Here is a 16,278-nt window from a genome sequence, read left to right as displayed (position 1 = left end):
CTAAGGGGTATATTTTGGTGTAAAATTAAACATGACTGTTACACTGCAGCTTTTAGATATTTGGTAAAATACATGTAAAACTATCTGTGCTGTAGAATATTTTAGAAGAACTACTGAAACTGAGGTTCACTGAAAACCATAAAATCAAGAATCAACACCAAAAGAATTCTTCAAAAGGTTTTTTTTTTTTTTTAATGATTTTTACAAAATATTCATCTTTCATACAATATATAAAATGTAATTTCTTACAATGTACAGTTTTCTTCTCATACAAGGAATACAATATAAAAAGGAATATCACAGAAAACATGAGATTTACACTTCAAGTTCAAATCTGTTGCATTTTTTTTATATTTTGAAAACTGCAACAGGCTTTTCAAATATAAAGTTTCATGCACATGAAATGGCGTTGAGATGAAAAATGGCTAAAACAAATGGAGTCTCCCTTCATTACCAAGTTAAATATTTTTGATGTTTTAAAAAGGCTGTTGGACACTTAGAGAATAAAAGTTGCACCAAGCTTAAACAATCCTAAACATTAAATCTAGAACCCAAACAAAATATAAGCTGCAGTTCCTTTAATATGTCTAGGAACCTGTAAAACACTGACCGCAATAAACCCACAAAAAAATTGGATCTTACATTCTTCTTTAATATCTGATAGTTTGGCTTTGGAACTACGTGTGCTTGACTAAAAAAACAAATTCAATGCAAAAAGTATGCTTCCTAAGAGCAACATGCCAGAAAACCAAAGTCAAAAGCATCATGTTTTAACTGTTCACTCTCTTAATAAAACATTCCAAGAGAGAAAATATTACTGCAGAAATCCACATGGACATTGACAAAGATAGACATCTACTTCAATAACTACATGGGCCTAAAACAATGCATACAGCTTATCCTGGCCTACCTAATCAAATAATCCCTTTGAAGTGGGACAATCAATCCAAGGTATTTGAATATAATGATGGCCTTATGCGGAGTCATCAAAATGCCCTGTGTCTTAAACACACACACGCATGCATATATATATATATATATATATATATATATATATATATATATATATATATGGTGTTTTTTATTTTACCTGAAAATTGCCATTTTTAAAAACAATAATTTGCAGGTTGTTACTGAAAACTATAACTGCTATGCTAGCAAAGTATAAAGATATATTAGGCACATATTTACACAAACAACACTGGATTACTAACTACAAATATAATGAAAACACACTTTTTTTAAACCCACAAATTTTACCTTGCAAAATGAGTCTTTCAATTGAAGACACCGAGAATGCCCTTAAGTTCAAACATTTGTCAGTTTCTTTTTTATAAAACATGAAAATTTTGCGGAGCAATATGTTTTTTTAAAAATTTTATTTAACCATTTAAATGATTTTTGACTTACTGCCGGGTACAGTATAAATTATTTGAAAATTAGCCTAAAAACATTTTAACTCAAAACGCAAAAGCTACTCGAAAAACCTCTTCATGGACAGTACATGAAAATATTACATATTTAGATATAAAATCCTGAAAGGGGTAATCAAACCTTTAAACAAATCATCTTACCCTCAACAAGCCCCCTTTGATCTTTTTGTTTTCCCTTTTATCCTAAAGTGTGATTGAAGTACTTGATATCCACTCACTATTCCTGTGTAAAAGGAAATAGAGAGCCCTATAACCAGTAAACACAGGAACTTAATGCTGTGGTAAAAACAAAATGGTCTCACCCAAATCAAAAATCTAAATAAAAAATAGGGGACTTTTTATAATGTTGTAATGCTTCTGAAGCTTGAGGTAAGAAAATATATTTAAAGATTACTGCAGTACTCTTACGAAACCCAGAGGGGATAAAATACATTTTTCCCCCTAATAGTGCACATTCAAAAATAATTGTAACACATACAGTATACACATTAAAAAAAATGCTTTTTTTTTTTTTTTACTGTGCGCCTGAAACACACAAATTAAAGAATGTACTATGATTGTCAATAGTTTGCACAGTCAGCCCATACACACTCACGGATTTCTGATTGGAACAACAGGCATCAATGGAGCACTCTGGCGATCCATAACACTGCATAAAGAGAGACCAAAATGAAAACTACCTTTTACTCCAAAACACGGAAGCTTCTACCAAATTAATAATTTAATCTCATAACATAATTTTGAGTTGGTGGTGCACAAATCCTGTATATATGATTTACTTCAGGTCATTTATACAGCAATTTGAACCAATAGTTGCTTTAAAAAATAAAATAAAAAATCACTAGATTAAAAGGGAAAAGCTTTGTCTCCAACTCTGGGGATGCAAATTCCCAGCTGGAGTTAAAATGGAGGCGAGTGTATGTACGTACGTGCGTCGTCACTTTACAGTTTTAAATATAGAGCTTGAAATGGGCTTGACCAATTGTGATTAAACTTTAGCAGTGATGTCCTAATCTGCTGGCATCTAGTCTGTCTGTCTGACAATCTATATCTACAGTATATAACCACTTACCAGTATGAAACTTGAAAAAGGCAGAAAGGAAAGATACAGAGGCATCTGTCCACCCGTTAAAGTCGAAGTAACATTTTTACATCTGTGTACCGTGGACGCAGGTCATGGTGATTTACTTCATCACGTTACTGATAGCCTTAAAACTCATGTACAGAGGCGCCAGAAAGACCTTTGGTTTAAAAGAAAGAATCTTTCACATTTGTTTGTTCTTAAAATCAGCTTAGTTCAAGCTGTGTAAGGCTAAAGTTATCTTTAGCTCTATGTGATACACAATTAACAATCATATATAAATACTGCAGAAAACAATAAAGGTGGCTGCTTTTTAAATATGGAAAAAATATACTTGTAGTTTCAAACTATAATAATACAAGATTCCCTTTCACACATTTTGCATAGGCTCTTAACAAAACATTCAGCAGATTCAGAAATCTGAATATATAATACAAGGGCTATTTACAAATGATCATTTTTATAAAACAACTAATTTTAACATCTATGGTAACCACAGAAACCATTTTGACCTTGATCATTAGCATACTAAATGACTAGAATATTTTTTTGCAGTTACAAGCTGTATCCTTGGAAGATTATTATTATTATTATTATTATTATTATTATTATTATAACACAATATTTGCAAATAGAGAGTAAAATGTTACAACTGTGCATCCTGTAAACAGTTTTTCTAAACTGTGCGACCTTTAAATAAGTGCTGTATGAGTTTTCACCAGTTTAAAACAAATGCCTGCAGAGACAACTTTTTAAATCCCTTTAGTTTCCTGTGTAGATTTAAAAGTAATGCCATTTCCTATGACAACCCAGTAAATGGTGATAAGCTGCATGTATGTATGTATGTATGTAAAAACTGAAATAGTTACTTTTTAAATAAGAAAAGGAAAAACCATGTAGGGCTCATTGAATTCCATCAAAAGTGAAACAAAAAAAGTAAACAGATTACTTGTAGGTGAATATACACTGAAGTATGCAAGCTATTTATTTAACAGCTTTATTTTTTCAGCCCTCTTTATATATGGACATCTGTATGAAAACATAACACATTAACCAACGGGTTTAACTTGTCATAGAAAAAAAGTGGATTTAAAAAAGGTAGTATAAACAAACTTTCAAGAGCTAGTATCAATTTTAATTCTGCAATTTTTTGGTACAACTGTTCTTTTTCCTTTATTTTCGACACTTACCTTAGTACTTAGTAATTGGAAATTGAAATACTCCTGGATAAAGGGGCAACTTCAAAATGATTGACTGTAACGCAATGGTGCGGCATAAAATATATGAGCGCAGCAGCAGATTGGTTTGGTTTGTACGGCATTATTGTGTAGGATTCTCTACATTCTGTACTCAAAACTGTCACATTACTGACAAACGGCAACATTAAATATACAGCTATGGCTAAAAGTTTTGTTTTTTTTAATCTCCCTATAGAATTAACTCATTTGGCTTTATAAAGTAGAATCAAACCTGCTGAATAATGTTACGTTAACATATTGAATTACATACCGCTTTGTAGCTTTCTATATACTTAATGAAAAACTGACATTTCAAAACCTAACAAAACACTGTACAACTACTATGGCTTTCGGTAGACTTTTTGTAGTTTCTTGGATTACACAATGTTAAACAAAAGATCTAAATTGTTTATATATATATATATATATATATGTAGTGGACATAAAAATGGAAACACTTGGGTAAATGAGGGACACCAAGTATATTGAAAGCAAGGGCTTCCACACAGGTGTGGCTCATGCGTTAATTAATCAAATAACATCCCAGCATGCTTAGGGTCATGTATAAAAATGCTTGACAGGCCTGGTTGCCTATAATTATGGCTAGCATGGCTGCAAGAGGAGACCTCAGTGACTTTGAAAGAGGGGAGATTGTTGGGGAAGAGTTTGGCAGGAGCTTCAGTGACCAAGACAGCTCAACTTGCTGATGTTTCACGAGCAACAGTGTCTAAGGTGATGTCGGCATGGAACTCCAAGGGAAAGACATCATCAGCAAAGGGCAACAGTGGGCAGAAGCGCATACTCCAGGATTGTGATATTCGTGCATTAATCCGAAGTGAAAGGCAAAACAGGCGAGCAACTGCAGATCAATTGACTGCAAATTTCAACCTGGGGCGCGAGCAGGCAGTTTCATCAAAAACAGTCCACCAAGAACTCCACAGAGCGGGATACCATAGTGGCCCAACGCCCTATTAAGTGACTTCATATTGGTGTTTCCATTTTTTTTGTCCACTACCTGTGTGTGTGTATATGTGTGTGTATATATATATATATATATATATATATATATATATATATATATATATATATATATATATATATATTTTAATTATGTCTCAATCCTAAAATTCTAGGTGATGCAAAACTTTTGGCAATAGCAGTAGATTTATCAATAAACACACACAATTATTTATAGATAGACTTTTTATCTCCCTTACAGTTTCAAAGTACAGTATTTAATCATCAGATGGCGCACTAGGGATTTTCAATGATGAGGTGCACACAATCAGAAAAGAATGAAGGCAGTCCCCATGTCAGCACTGCACCCCCAGCTTTGATAGAGATCGGAGCTACCCAAATACAACGTAGCACTGAAAAGTATTTCACAGCTGTATGATAAGAAAATACAGAACACCACAGACAGGTCTTGGTCTGTCTTGTATACGTGTTATACTAGCTCTTTCAACTTGCCATGTTCATTGAAATTCAAGGATTCTGCCGTTTTGGTTTAATCTTGAGTATTAAAATGTACTTATTTTTGGAAAAAAACCCTGGTGTGACAAAAAACAAACAAATCAAAAACACTGTAACGAGCATATTGGCATAAGTTTAAACCTGAAATCCCTGCTATTTACACTAACTGTTGTACAGTATTGTTTTAACTGCAGTATCCTATAAGTTTTGCAGCAGCTGGTTTATTTAGTGTCCAAAATATCCATGATAAAATGATTTGAATCTTTTTAAAAGGGTGTTGTTTTTTGTTTCATGGCAAAGATTTACCCAGTTTTATAAATAACCCCCTAAGTTTAAGTTATGGATGCTTGGCCTACTGAACCAGGTGGAGTTTACTGTGAACAGGCGCTGAACCAAAAGACAGACAACATCTTCTGTATTGATATATCTGCTGCACACAAGAGCTCAAGCATGTAGCTTCAAAGTAAAACTTGCTGGACTGTAGCTCGGACCATCAGCATAATTGATTTGTAACAATCCAATCCACATTCTGGAGTATTCCAGTCCTCACTCTGCAGTGCCTTCTGTCATCACTGCAACACTCAACTCCACACTCCTGGTAGTTGCTGGGTAGATGCTAGTTAGAGATACAAGAAGCAGCATTGGCTTTCCGGTAGGACTGGATGGCAAGAGAAGCCCATATCTTGCAAAGCAGTCCACAACTTGTCATTTCTTCCCAGCTATCCTGGATTTGAGATTTGCTTTATCAACAACCCAGCCTTCTGCCTTTAAGGAAGTCTTTGTGGGTTGTTTTTTGTTATGGTTTTAATCCAGACAATCTGCTCCTGTCATCACTATGCTCACTCTTTTTTTATGTCCATGATTACATCATTTGTCCTTATATAAAACAGCATACATTTTGTATGTATTTGATTTAGCCTAAAGATTTGTCCATTTTTTTCCCATTCAACTGGCCTCCTGAGAAGTGCAAAGTTGAAGGCTTAGTTGGTGGTCATTTTTGGTCCAAGATGAACAGCCTGGCCTGGCAAAGGGTACATTCTGTTCTGTCCATACATGTATCATGTTGTGTTGCTAGAAAGTCGTAAAAAACTAGTTGTCCAGTTAGTTTTCCCAAAGTAGTGCTGGGTCAACCCACCAGCTATCGGATTAGCTGACTTTCATTTTTGTTCTTAAGTTATACATTTTCAGTCCTGCTGTTTGTAGTATTATGAAAGGAAACCCCATTGATTCCACGATTTCTTGATACATCCTCCCTTATCTTCAAACAAGGTAGAACGAGTGCACAACAAGAGTTGTTTATTCCCAAGAATACACATTAAGAGCACCTTTGGAGAATGGCACAGTAAGACACTTTAGCATCAACAGCAGTTTGTCTGCATGCTCCATTGTGTAGTGTTTGGCAATTTGTGTTTTTAATCTTTCACTTGGTAATACTAATCTGCAGAGTCCACACTTTCAGGAGCAGGAGCGTACTTCAACCTAAAGGTACCTGAAACAAAAACAGAACAGCAGCAGTCTGATCAATCAGTTTGTACCAATACATTTTGACCCGCCTATATCATTTCATTATTTACCTATTCTGTAAAGTGTACTTTTGCAATTTTATTGCTTAAGGATCACTTACTGCAATATTTCACAATTTGTTTATCTGCAAGTCAGATAGCAAAATAACCAGACAAGACTATGTTGCTGATATGCTTAATTTTACTGCTCCTTTTTTTAGTGTATGCTAACAACTATCTTACCAGCATGTTACCTGTTTAATATCCCATTACATATGCTCTCTATCATTTTCTATGAATGACAACACCTCACTATAAATAGTTCTGACCCTGGTAGTTTTTACCTTGCTGATTCAAATCCATCGAGGGCTGCTTGCAGTCCTGAGCTCGGTGTCCGCTGACACCACAGTTGTAACACGAAACATTCCCATTCTTCTTTTGTCCAGCCCCACTGGTGCCACCAGTCATCCCTTGGGCCTGGTACACACCTGCGATGAAATTCTGCATCGGAGGCATGACAAAGCCAGACTGGCTGCTCAGCATGGAATCCGGAGTCAAGCTGCTGTTGTACATAGGCGGGGGGACCATAGGGTAGGAGAAGCCGGTGGTGGTGTTATACTGCTGAGGGCTGATGTAGCCATTATTGCACAGCGGGCTGAAGTGCAAAAACGGCAAGGTAATCATGGAGGGCCCTGAAAACGGGTGTTGGAAGTAACTAGCATAATTGGCAGGCATGGCACTATATGAGCCGCAGTTCCCATTGCAGCCACATGAGCTGCACACACATCCTTGCAGCTGCGGGTTCTGGTTTGAAATCCCTGAGCCTGTGCTGCTGTTACTGTAGCAGCTGATCTCTGCAATGGAGGAGAGGGTAGGACTGGAGCCAGGCGAGTGGTTGTTGGAAGGGCTGGCGCCACTGTTGACACAGTAAGTGCCATGAACAGCGGCCATGGGCACACTGCTCACTGCGGAAAAGGCAACTTTGGTGTTTGCTGAGTAAGGAAGCGTCCGCGAGTTAATAAGAGGTGGGTGGGACATGTGATAGTGTGTGTTGGATGTGGCGGTGGTAGCTGTACTGGTCTCGATGATCAATCCCGGTTGCTGTGCCGGTCTTGGATCCACGTCCAGCCCGATTTTGGTCCGTCTCCCGAAGTTCACAAGACCTGCCGGCACCGCGCTGTTTTCCACAGGGGACATCTCCAAGTTGCCACTGGGGAACCTCTTCTCGATTTTAATGCTGCTGCCAGGCCCCGAAGAGACCTGGAAAGTTTTCATTCTCTCCTCCAGATAGAGAGGGGAGAGGACAGGGGACAGGGGCAGCCGGGAGCTCCCCCTCTCTGCTTTGCGGATAGTGCTGAGCATGCGGCTTGGGGGGGTGCTGGAGGAGAGGGTTGGCAGGACTGGCAAGGGGGGGTGGAGGGGGGAGGAGTTTGCACCAGTGTCATTCTGGACTGGCAGGACCTGAGCGGTGGGCCTTGCAGCGCAGGCTGCTATGAAGTGATTTGGCACAGCCAACTTTTCCATGTCAGGACACTCCAACACCGGCTCTGTACCTATAGGGAGGGTGGGGATACAATGTCAGTAATTTGTTTAACTTGTATAATACAAAGTGGTTTACTTTTCCACTGCTACTTTGCTCCAGGCCTCCACACTGTGATTTAGAATTCTACTTTTAACCTCCAAACAAACTCTATTCAAAGTATAGAAATCACAAAGGAGCAATAGGTAAACACGAGGCATCCACTACCACATTGTTCAACAGTGATAAGATATTACTATTTTAGACAAAGTAAAATGTGCATTGATCAATTTCCGTCTGTACTGTTCAATTGGTACATACATGTGTAAGTAACAGATGCCAGAGATCCATCTGTTAATGAAGGGTATTATATCCTACAGCGTCGGATATGAGGGGTTCGACTGTCTTGTCAAAATGAATGCAATATGGAAACCCATAAAGGACATATGTCTGGACAGGAGACTGATCGGGATCTACAAAAGGTTCATTTTGGGCATCATATTCTTTACAAATGTTTTTAGCACCCATCTCAAAACTGCTTGGTTTGACCTGCATATAAAACTTGACATCAATCTTCATACATCAACAACTTAATTCCAAAGAAAACCAAAAAGTTCTGGGCTGTTTTCCAATCCACCCCAAGAAACCTCTATTAAAACTAATACTGTATCTTTGCTGGCTATTGCTACAGAATCGCAACATATTAAGCATCAACTAAGTGGTTTAATTTGAAACAAAACTGCAAGGAAGTAATGAGTATATTAAACTGCACTGAACTTTTGGTTTACTCTTGACAATCATAAGATTGCTTGCTTTATTTGAATTACATCTTTCTGACCTCTTCCACCCTCATACTAAAGGTTTTAAATGAACAGTGCCTGTTTTTAATACATTTCTTCAGCAACCCCCCCCCCCCCCCTCATTTACCCATAAAACCATCAGAAAACAAAAAGAAAAAACAAGGGGGATCTAAATGCAGCCGTTAAATCAATAGAAGAAAGGTACTTTGTGAAAAACAACAACTTTAGCAGTGTGCTTGAGTCTAATATATCTACGTGATATTTGGTTCCACCACTGTTTAGGTCAATGTACTAGACCCCAAGGTATTTGTGATGTTATTCCAATGAAATTGGAATTTGAATTTGTGGCCATTTGTGACGGTTTAGCCGTCTGGAGATAATGAACACGCCCATTTATTTAATTGCCTGCTTTGATTTTTAACATGTGTTTTTAAAATGTAATTTGAGTATAAAATGTATGAAATACTGAAGGGTTAATATATTAAATGTCTGGTAAATGTTTACTCACTTGGGAAGAGGTCTGAGGTCAAGTGGGTAAATAAAAGGAAGATGGTCGCTGGACGTAAGGGAGATGTGGACCTTGAGTCCATATGTAGAAGCTGTAGCACGTTTGCGCTTTTGTTGTTTTTAAATATTGCAATCTACTATAACCTCGAACTGTGTTCGTTTTTAGGACGTTTGCACACTGTCTGTGTTTGGATACTGCACTACGCACTTTGTTTTGGATTTGTTTACAATATCACCGCACTTGAATATCCAGAGGTATGAATTGTTTTAAAAAGAAAGCCTTGCTGTCTATGTGCTGCTGTTTTTATGCAACATTTCTAAAGTAAAGATTCTGAACTGAAATACTGCTTGTGACTGAATTACGACTGCTCTGCACACAACACTGCCATAGGAAGTGACTTGAACCCTGATTCTCCAAGTTTTGTGATAGTCTGCGGGACAACGCCGCGACACCATTATTCATCAAGATGAAAGGTAACCACTTGGGCCTCATGTTGCCCACCACTGTTTTAATGCAAACCCTTTAGTATCGAGTGTCAAGGCTTCTTACATCTGTTCCCGTCCTCCGGGCTCTCGAAGGTCTCGTCCCGGGTCTGGATCCCCATGGGGCTGGAGGGAGAGCTTGAGTACCCTGAGGAGGAGCTGCTGTCCCTGGGGATGGGGTGAGGACCCGGCTCCACCTCCACACGCAGCTCTGAGCACAGCATACAAGCATACATTCAGATTGCTCCACACTGACCACAGTAAGGTATATCAAAAACTATCGTAGGAAAGGGTTTGTGTGTTGGGGCAATTTGCCCTGTATATTAAATATGATAATAGAAGTAATAGGAGTAAAAATCAGTTTTGGAATAAATCATTTACTAAAATAAATATTTTTGTCCTGGTATTTTTAGAGCCCAGATTGAATAAAAAAAAGTGTGTGTGTTTTGTTTATTTGTCGTTTTATTTTTTACTTTACTGAATGTTTTGGGGTAGATTATTACTACAAATCTGTATATCATATAGGATAGATAAGACAGATATATACATACTGTACAAATGCTTTTTAAAGGAAAGTTTTGATATCATGTGTTGTATGAAACAGTTGTTCAAATAATGCTATAAATTAATGTATTTGTTAGATGTTTAATGCAGAAATGGATTCAAATTATATATTTGTATTTATTTTGTATATATTGTAAAATATATAAAATTACAAAATTTGCTATTTCGTCTTGGACCCTAATCCCATCTGCCAAAATTCTATCCAATTATTTAGCTCAAATCAGACCATGTGACCTACGGAACAGGACGTGGGCAGGTACCAGATAGTATCATTTTGAAAGAAATCTGTATATCTGATTTAAAAGTAAAAAAAAAAAAAATTAAAATAGGAGATACAGTTGATTTTGCTTTTAAAACCTTGGTTATCACACTCTAGCAGGATAAATCCACAGAAATGCAGCATCTTGTATGAGGTTGAGGAACAGAAGAATTGAGGAATTAGCCAGGGCACATACACTGGAAATACATCAATGGTTACCTGTACCACTGCTGGTTTGAATGGGCTGGACTGGGCCGACATGACTGGTGGGGGGTACCCTGGCCACACCGCTGCTTGGCACTTGAAAAGGGGTCAACACGCAGCGCTTCTCAGATTTCTCTCTGCACACAATAAAAAAATAATATAAATGAAAATGTTTACAATACAACAAGTCTTTTATTGAACTATTGCTGAAAACTATTTGTTTACCCTTTCAGTGCCTTTGACTGGAGTAGATCTTCTCATTTTACTGTTTCTCCCAACGACTGGAGCTTATATTGTTAAAATATAGATGGAAATAAGACTCCCATTGCATAGCCATTTGATCCATTCCATGCTTTACAGTGTGGATAATTATACAAACCAGAGCTTGTAACCTATACACTGTGTCTAATTGCAGTAGTCTCAAAAGTAAAATCTGGAACGGATCAAACTCCTATTATATGCTACGGGAGTCTTATTTCCACCCGTGTAGATATTCACAGTGTGTTACACGACAGTAAAATGCTTGAAGAACATTTTCAAAAGAAAGATGTAAAATTGACATCTTTGTAGTGGTACAGCATAAAGGTTAAAAATACCACTTTGAAAACTGTGCAGGAAGACTATACAATATACATATAGATAGACCAGTTTGCCATTAAGACCACTCCCAAGTACCTGAAGATCTCAGGGTATAAACTGGAGATCTCCCTTTTATTACAACCAGCCCTCCGTGAGCGGTGTTAATCTTGAGTTGCATATCCACATAGTTTCCTTGTTTCTGTCATATCTAGTTAAACCATTAGAGTGCACATAATTTCCAGTTACTGTGTGTAAGTTTACACCAGAGCCACAAGAGGGCTTTCAAACACAAAGAGTACCACCCACTAGCACCCATCTACACATTAATAAATCTTTTGCAGGGTTCATTTCATTCTCCTTGTTTAACAAAATATCTTAAGTTGAATCCACACTGGGCAGAACGACGCGAGCGAAGTCGCCGAATGTCAATCCACACCTGACGCGACTTGCAAACGATCCAAAAGACTGGAAAGAAACACATGACCCCGCCCATGCATTCCTATTGGACATTACTAAATTAAAGGGGAGGTTCACTGCATGGCTTTTTATTTTTATCTGGCAGTTTTATTTACTAGACTGTGTATGTTGGTGCGTGTTCATGGCACTGTCTTTTCATATGAACTTTAAAATGTGTGATTGATGACTGTTTCTATGGTAAACTGTTTTAAACCTCAGTCTTTTTATGTTTCTAGAACATCGATGTCAATCTGATGTAGTTTATCTGTGATCGCGGAGATTTATTTATATATTAAATGATTTTAAAATGTCAAAATGTTGTCAATCTTTAATCGAAATTAAAATGTTTCAGTAATATAATGACATGCTGCATCCATAATATTATTAGCAGGGCAAGTCGTATTTTATACATTTTAATATTAGTATGGCTGTAACCTTATTACAGTTCAGGCGTAGGCCTACCGCTGCTAGTTTAAAAAAAAAAAAAAAAAAAAAAGTATATTCAGTACACTACACATACAATTGTATGTTTATAAAAGGTTATAGGTTTAGGGTTGTGGTTTTTAAATTGGTAGTGTGAAGAAAATTAACCACAAATAGCCAGCCGAAAGTTTTTTTTAGAAAGGAATTGTGTCAGGTTGGTATTGAACCACAAATATTTACCATGGTTTAGCAAAGACGTTAACTCTTTAGTTTTTAATGGTTTCTTCCCAAACTTGTAATTGAAATACATGGTCACATAATGTCGAAGTGTGGAAAAAAATCTACATATTTTTCAAAATTATTTACAAATAAAAAACTGAAAAAAGTCTTGATTGCATAAGTATTCACCCCCTTTGCTGTGACACCCCTAAATAAGCTCTGGTGCAACCAATTGCCTTCAGAAGTCACATAATTAGTTGAATGGAGTCCACCTGGGAGCAATTAAAGTGTCACATGATCTCAGATTAAATACACCTATTTCTGGAAGGCCCCAGAGTTTGTTAGAGAGCACATCTAAACAAACAGCATCATGAAGACCAAGCAGCTATCAAAACAAGTCCGGGATAAAGTTCTGGAGAAGCACCAATCAGGGTTGGGTTATAAAAAAATATCCCAAACTTTGAACATCCCCCGGAACACCGATAAATCCATTATTAAAAAATGGAAAGAATATGGCACAACCGCAACTCTGCCTAGAGAAGGCCGTCCACCAAAACTCAGTGACCAGGTAAGGAGGGCATTAGTCAGAGAAGCAAGCACAAGGCCAATGGTAACTCTGAAGGAGCTGGAGAGATCCACAGCTGAGATGGGAGAAACCGTCCATGGGACAACTATAATCCGGACGCTCCACAAAGCTGGTCTTTATGGAAGAGTGGCGAGAAGAAAGCCATTGCTGAAAAAAACCCATATCAAATCCTGTTTGGACTTTGTCAAAAGGCATGTGGGAGACACAGCAAACATGTGGAAAAAGGTTCTCTGGTCTGATGAGACCAAAACTGAACTTTTTGGCCTTAGCACAAAACGCTATGTGTGGCGCAAAGCCAACACTGCTCATCACCCTGAGAACACCATCCCCACGGTGAAGCATGGTGGTGGCAGCATCATGTTATGGGGATGCTTTTCATCGGCAGGGACTGGGAAACTGGTCAGGATTGAGGGCAAGATGGATGGAGCCAAATACAGGGAAATTCTAGAGGAAAACCTGTTTCAGTCTGCAAGAGACCTGGGACTGGGACGGAGGTTCACCTTCCAGCAGGACAATGACCATAAACACACAGCCAAAGCTACACTGGAGTGGTTTAAAAACAAGAACCTGAATGTCTTAGAATGGCCCAGTCAAAGCCCAGACCTCAATCCGATTGAGAATCTGTGGCAAGACTTGAAAATTGCTGTTCACCAACGGTCCCCATCCAACTTGACAGAGCTTGAGCAATTTTGCCAAGAAGAATGGGCAAAAATTGCAGGATCCAGATGTGCAAAGCTGGTAGAGACTTACCCAAAAAGACTCACAGCTGTAATTGCTGCCAAAGGTGCTTCTACCAAGTATTGACTCAGGGGGGTGAATACTTATGCAACCAACAAATGTCTTTTTTTTTGTGTCACAATAAAAAATATTTTGCACCTTCAAAGTGTCAAGTATGTTGTGTAAATTAAATGGTAAAAATCCCAATTAAATCCATTTTAATTCCAGGTTGTAACACTACAAAATGTGGAAAAGTCCAAAGGTGGTGAATACTTATGCAAGGCACTGTATATTACAGCGATATTCACATTCCCTTATCTAGCGTAACACTGTTAAATATATCCAATCTACATGTTAATGTAAATTATACGTACTAGTGTCATTTTAAATTATGCATTTTTGTTAGGCTAATATTTCAACTTATTTCCCGATCAACTTATTTCCTGGGACACCGGTACATCTCCTCCTCCTCCTCTTATTATTATTATTATTATTATTACTATTATTATTATCATCATCCATGTTATTATGCGCAAATCACCATTATCTTGTATTACTACCGATGTCGTTCTGCAAATCTATTTTTCTACTTTATCATAAACGCTGTGACGCATCAGATCATGGGTGAGTGTTTGAGCCGTCTCTGACTTAATTTACTTATGAATAATTATACACAGAACAAGGTAATGTACCATGACAAGACGCAACACTTTTATTTAGTTTTTCCTTTTAAAACACTCCAGTGAACAGGTATGGCTCATAATCTTCAAAACTATGAGCTTGGTAATGTTGGGATGTGTCACATAGAATACAAATGTATTGCTGGCTTTGTTTTACAACAAATAGAATAGTAAGACCTCGATAATATTTTGTTTGTTTGCTGAATCACCACAAAACTCACTTTTTGACTGCAGTGACTTCTAAATTATTCGCTCGTGTCCAGTAGATATGGCTTTATACACCAGTGAGACTGCTGGATAGGAATTTCCTTATTAGCAATGTGCCAAAATACGGTGAAACTATCTGTTTTTATACAGCAGGGTCTTGGTAAAAGTAATTTGAAACTGTCTCATACTTGTTTTTATGAAAAAAAGGTATTAAAAATTAGAAAAAATGTAACATTGATGAAAGTACAAGAACAGTGCTGTTCGACCTATTTACCTTGCAATAAATAAGTTTAAATGAATTGTCTTACTGTCATAAGTCCAAACCTAAGAAAAAATATTTGTAAACCTTTACAACTAGACTTAGACAAATGGTAATAATTAAAGCCCATTGAAGCGAAGCATTTTATATGACAAAAAAATAAATAAATACAAAAATAAAAATGAGATAAAAAAAGATTTATTTTTGCATTGTGGGATCTCAGTATTGTAATTCCTAGTAAATCACTAAGGTTTTGAGCATGGCTTAATAAATGCAGTGTGATTTCACCGATAAGAAATGCAATGAAACTGATAAAAGTGGCCATTAGTTATACAGTATGGCAGTTTCATGATAGTCATGGGTACACATTTTGCGTTACAACCCAGAAATATAATAATTCATTGGACATGCAGCACTTCATCAAGACCTGACAACAGAGTGGATTACAAATCTTATTAACACTTACTTTTGAAGTTCCAGCTGGGTTTTTAATTTTTTCTTTGCTCCTTGGGTGAGATCATATTTATTTAGGTCTTCTTCTGTGAGTGCCAAAAACTGTTTTGAGAAAACAAGCAATTCATTAATTTAGACTAGCTGATAAAATGGTCTAACATACTGTATATCTCACTCTTACAATATTGTATTTTGTGATGTTTCTGAAAAGGATCAATAAATCAGGCAAAAACATTTAGGAATGGCGGTATTTGGATCCATTACTGTTTAGACCATTAAATGAGCCCCCCCCCCCCACAAAAAAAAATCCTCTTCTAAATGACAAGCATTGAAGTGTAAACATTGAGCAGCACCCAAGAGCTTTAACAATACATGGAAAATGTATCAAACTTAGCACATATGTTTTATTAAAGTCAATCAGAAAAAAACATTTACACTCTCTACTGAAGGCCGCTATGCCAGAATGTTAATCCATTTGACTTGAATATATCTAAAACACTTTAGTTTAACTATCCATTCAAAGTAGTTTCAAGCTGTTTGATCAATTAAGTTATTACACTTACACATTATGATTCCACTATTACTAATACACTTTGCCCACATTTTCTGCTATACCATTTTATAAGAATGCTACAT

General features: G+C 37.1%; 1 protein-coding gene across 4 annotated transcripts in view; it reads right to left on the bottom strand.

Moving 5' to 3' along the window:
• Positions 1-198: 198 nt before the first annotated feature.
• Positions 199-16,278, bottom strand: part of LOC117424373 (zinc finger CCHC domain-containing protein 14-like) — a 76,151-nt gene continuing 60,071 nt past the window's right edge. For all 4 annotated transcript variants that reach the window (XM_058992564.1, XM_058992566.1, XM_058992565.1 and 1 more), the window contains 5 exons: positions 15,656-15,744; positions 11,079-11,200; positions 10,104-10,247; positions 7,072-8,280; positions 199-6,714 (listed from right to left, as the gene is read on the bottom strand). In XM_058992564.1, coding sequence (XP_058848547.1) covers positions 6,659-6,714; positions 7,072-8,280; positions 10,104-10,247; positions 11,079-11,200; positions 15,656-15,744 — 1,620 coding nt within the window. In that variant the 3' untranslated portion in view covers positions 199-6,658. The remainder of the gene's footprint in view (positions 6,715-7,071; positions 8,281-10,103; positions 10,248-11,078; positions 11,201-15,655; positions 15,745-16,278) is intronic.

This window comes from Acipenser ruthenus, chromosome 19 (genome assembly GCF_902713425.1).
Source record: "Acipenser ruthenus chromosome 19, fAciRut3.2 maternal haplotype, whole genome shotgun sequence".
Lineage (NCBI taxonomy): Eukaryota > Metazoa > Chordata > Actinopteri > Acipenseriformes > Acipenseridae > Acipenser > Acipenser ruthenus.
This window is presented reverse-complemented; position numbering and strand designations above follow the sequence as displayed.